Source organism: Rhagoletis pomonella, unplaced genomic scaffold, assembly GCF_013731165.1.
Source record: "Rhagoletis pomonella isolate Grant_MI unplaced genomic scaffold, Rhpom_1.0 Rhpom_scaffold_00004, whole genome shotgun sequence".
Classification (NCBI taxonomy): Eukaryota; Metazoa; Arthropoda; class Insecta; order Diptera; family Tephritidae; genus Rhagoletis; species Rhagoletis pomonella.
The window spans coordinates 10,624,620-10,628,237 of NW_023458558.1; the positions used below are offsets into that span (position 1 = coordinate 10,624,620).

The 3,618-nt window shown below is 39.2% G+C and overlaps 3 protein-coding genes across 4 annotated transcripts in view; 2 read left to right on the forward strand and 1 right to left on the reverse strand.

The window, feature by feature from the left end:
• The window catches only part of LOC118736972 (glutamyl-tRNA(Gln) amidotransferase subunit A, mitochondrial), a 6,329-nt gene extending 3,855 nt beyond the window's left edge, over positions 1-2,474 (reverse strand). Inside the window, exons 1-3 of the mRNA XM_036467155.1 lie at positions 2,090-2,474; positions 1,783-2,030; positions 1,477-1,719 (exon numbers count right to left, since the gene is read on the reverse strand). Of these exons, the coding sequence (XP_036323048.1) occupies positions 1,477-1,719; positions 1,783-2,030; positions 2,090-2,122 (524 nt within the window). The 5' untranslated portion in view covers positions 2,123-2,474. The remainder of the gene's footprint in view (positions 1-1,476; positions 1,720-1,782; positions 2,031-2,089) is intronic.
• LOC118736976 (NADH dehydrogenase [ubiquinone] 1 beta subcomplex subunit 11, mitochondrial) lies at positions 515-1,198 on the forward strand. The gene has a single exon (XM_036467162.1). The coding sequence runs from the start codon at positions 630-632 to the stop codon at positions 1,068-1,070; it is 441 nt and encodes a 146-aa protein (XP_036323055.1). The 5' UTR covers positions 515-629; the 3' UTR covers positions 1,071-1,198.
• The window catches only part of LOC118736971, a 5,257-nt gene continuing 3,896 nt past the window's right edge, over positions 2,258-3,618 (forward strand). Inside the window, exons 1-4 of one of the 2 annotated variants that reach the window (XM_036467153.1) lie at positions 2,258-2,321; positions 2,387-2,639; positions 2,694-3,296; positions 3,354-3,578. In XM_036467153.1, the coding sequence (XP_036323046.1) occupies positions 2,391-2,639; positions 2,694-3,296; positions 3,354-3,578 (1,077 nt within the window). In that variant the 5' untranslated portion in view covers positions 2,258-2,321; positions 2,387-2,390. Of the gene's footprint in view, positions 2,322-2,361; positions 2,640-2,693; positions 3,297-3,353; positions 3,579-3,618 lie in introns of those variants that run through there. The other variant, XM_036467154.1, reaches the window with a different exon arrangement.

Below are 3,618 nucleotides of genomic sequence, written 5' to 3' on the forward strand. Positions count from 1 at the left end.
ATGAAGATGAAGATGAAGATGAAGATGAAGATGAAGATGAAGATGAATATGAACATGAACATGAACATGAACATGAACATGAACATGAAAATTAACATGAACATGAACATGAACATGAAAATGAACATGAACATGAACTTGAACATGAACATGAACATGAAGGTGTAGATAAACATAAACATAAACATTAAAAGCGATAGAGACAAAGATAGAGAGCAAGAAAGTGATAGGGATAAAAAGGAAATACAACTGAAGAATGTGCGATGTTATATTGTGCTACATATGTTATGTTATTGAATCTAATGCTATTCTATGTTATGTTATGCTAAGTACTAAGCTAAACTCCCCTCCACTTAACCCATTCCAACAAATTTTATTTCAGCTCAACTCAACTCACATAAACTATCCTTTATTTTAGCGGTTGAATTTCAACCGCTGGGCGAACACTAGTATGGATAAAACGGCAACACTGTTTATCATGCGTTGGCAACGCAATATATATTTGACATTTGTCAATTCTCTGCAACTTCGCTGCCGTGGCTGTCATTATCTGGAGTGCAAAAAAACTAAATATACCAATTACCAGGAAAATTTTATAGCGATTTTCACGTAATTTTAATTTAAGGAAAATGTCGGCACTCTTCCGCCTGGCCAATCGGAACGTCCTGCAAAACAGCATTGTGCTGCGTCTCTCACGCACCATCAAAACGTCTCAGAAAAAGGACGATACTGCCGCGGTTGTTGCGCCTACTACTAAGGAAGATTTTGCCAACCCCAATCCAAAAAACTGGGTGAGCTATGGATTCGACTACAAGGATAAAGTTAACGACCGCAACACTACAAAACTCAGCTTTTTCACAGCTGTAACGCTTTGCTTGGTTTGGGGCACATTCCTTTGGTCATATTCGCCAGATCCAATGCTGCGCGATTGGGCCCAACGAGAAGGTTATCTTGAATTGCGTCGCCGTGAAAAAGCTGGCGTCGATTTAATAAATCCCAACTACGTGGATCCCGCCTCAATTAACCTGCCATCAGACGAAGAACTTGACGGCGTAGAAATTATAATTTAAATTTACATAATTGAACTTTTTATCAAAACTAATTGTTTAAGAGAAATGCACTTGTGCTATGTTATGTAATTAAGCGAGGGAGGTTCTAAAGGGCTTCTTCAGGAATAAACGCAAATTGCACTTTCGAAGATATTGTTTTCATACATAATTTAACAAAGCGCACATTTCTGAATAAAAGTAGTTTAAAATAATTAATTGGAATTGTGCGGGTGTACGCCAGTAGTTTGAGGTTGTGTTTACCACGGTATATAGTGTTTACAAAAACGAACTAGTGGCGTTGAAAGATAACAAATCTTGACACTACAGTGTTGCATGTTGAAGTTGTATAGGGTTAAGCGGAAATTTTTGTTATAAAAAATTTTTCCATACAACTTTCAAAAACAACGTATTATAAAACAGTACTCACGCATAACAAATACCCGCAGCTACGGCCGTCGCAGATCCACCGGAGCTTCCACCAGATATATGCCATTTTTGATCGCTTAAATCTCGACTCCATACATTTCTTGTAGGTCCGAAAATTGAATCCACTGTTCCAGATCCCATAGCGAATTGATCCATGTTTGTTTTACCAATTAGAATCGCTCCAGCAGACGACAACCGTTCACAGACAGTGGCGTTGAAAGGTGGTATGAAATTCGCCAACATTCTAATATTTAATAAAAATGTTAATCTCTTTATTTTATTCAAAAAAAACTGTGTGAGCAGTTACTTTGACGCACAAGTCGTAGTTAGGTCTTTCGTACAAAAGTTATCTTTTATCGCGATCGGAACTCCATCAAGTACCCCTTGATGCTCCTTGTTCTCGTAACGATAACTAGACTCTTTAGCTTCATGTAAGGCCTTTTCCGGTGATAATCGTATAAAAGCATTCAAGTGCTTCAGTTTCACAGCATCGTCGAGTGAGTGGTCCACAACCAAACGTGGCGAAATACTACCATCCGCGTAGCAGCTCGACAGCTTAAAACGTTAAACTGATAAATTGTAAGCATGAACTAAATATTTTAATTCAAACTCACTTGTTTAATGCTCAATTGAAGATGCCGCTTCATAACTTTTCAATATTCCTTCCGCTATAAACAGTGGAACGATTGTTATCCAAGCAGCCACAAAAATAGCATAACTCAAAAACAGCTGACCCGTTTTTATTTTGCTCGTTTTTTTTTTGCTTTTATCATCGCATCTTCTTTTCGTTTCTTTTTTTCTCTGTTGACGCCTTTGACAGCCAATTGGCTTAAGCTTCTGCAATATGTAATTTTGTCCTTGCCTTAAAAGCACTTGGAAATATAATATTCTTAAAATTTTACAAAATATAGATAAATGAATCGGGAATTAGTGGAAAACATCCTGACCGTGCTTAAGACTTCTACGGACAAGAGAGTGGTCATCAAGGGTCTTGTGAAGTTGCGTACAGATGTAGTGAAGGACCAAGACGGTATCGTACTTTTCCGGCTAGCTGGTGGGGTACCACCCATGGTGCGCTTCCTCAATAAGCCACACGAAAACATTTTGGAGGTAGCCTTGAGTATTCTGGGAAACTGTTGTACAGATGAAGAAAGCTGCAAAGAGGTAAATAACTCGGTTAAATTATACAAATTCTTATTCTGTAATTTCCAATTTCAGGCACTACAGTATAAGGTGGCTTTTGCACTGACTACAATTTTGAAGTCAATTCCTAATCCTGTTATACAGTGTCGCGCCTGTCGATTGCTGGGAAATCTTGCGAAAGGATTTGCCAGCCAATTGCTTACTGCACACTGTCCTGCCATTGCCCAGGCTGTCTGTCAAATAATTACCGAAACGAGCGATGTGAATACCCGGCTCATGGCTTTTCGGGCCTGTAGATTTTTGCTACCCAGTCAACAATTCACACAACATTTCCTCGCTGCAAATGGTTTCGTAATGATGGTACGCATTTTAACTGCCGTCATGAAGACAGACGCTCCACGAACACCACAAGAAGAACTGTTCAAGAATGGAAGTGGAAGAGCACCTGTCGTTGGCCTAAAGAACAGCCAGCATCGTGAAAAATATTTTGAAGAGGTAGCACGTAATCTGGAAGGTGTACGTAGTGATATATTCGATCACGAATTGTTGAAAAACCAACCACGCTCTTTGGGTGACTACGCTATGCCAGAGGAGCGTGCAGCCTTGGATTTGGCCGGTGAAATTTTTAAATGCTTGCTCGTATTGGCTGAGCTTCCAATTGGACCATCTGCTTGGAAGGTAAGGCACAATAATTTAAAACCAAAATGTTTAATCATAATTAACAACACTTTCTAGGCGCTAAGCAGCAGTAATTGCACTTTTGCGGCAATAACGTTCTTCATTACAGAAGAAAATCCACAACGTGGAGTAGCCTTGAAAATCATTTCAAACTTCTCAAAGCAATTGGATTCATTTCACATGCTGAGTTCCGCAGATGCAGTGTTGGCCGCCTGTGAATTACTCGTTGCCGAAAATATGACAAGACCATTAACTGAAAGTGAAAAACGACATTGTATTCACATTATTTGTATGCTATCTCCAGATGCCTGCAATCGTGCCA

What these genes read in the sequence shown, in the direction of transcription:
- LOC118736976 (XM_036467162.1), top strand. Translation starts at nt 630, where the DNA reads ATGTCGGCACTCTTCCGCCTGGCCAATCGGAACGTCCTGCAAAACAGC.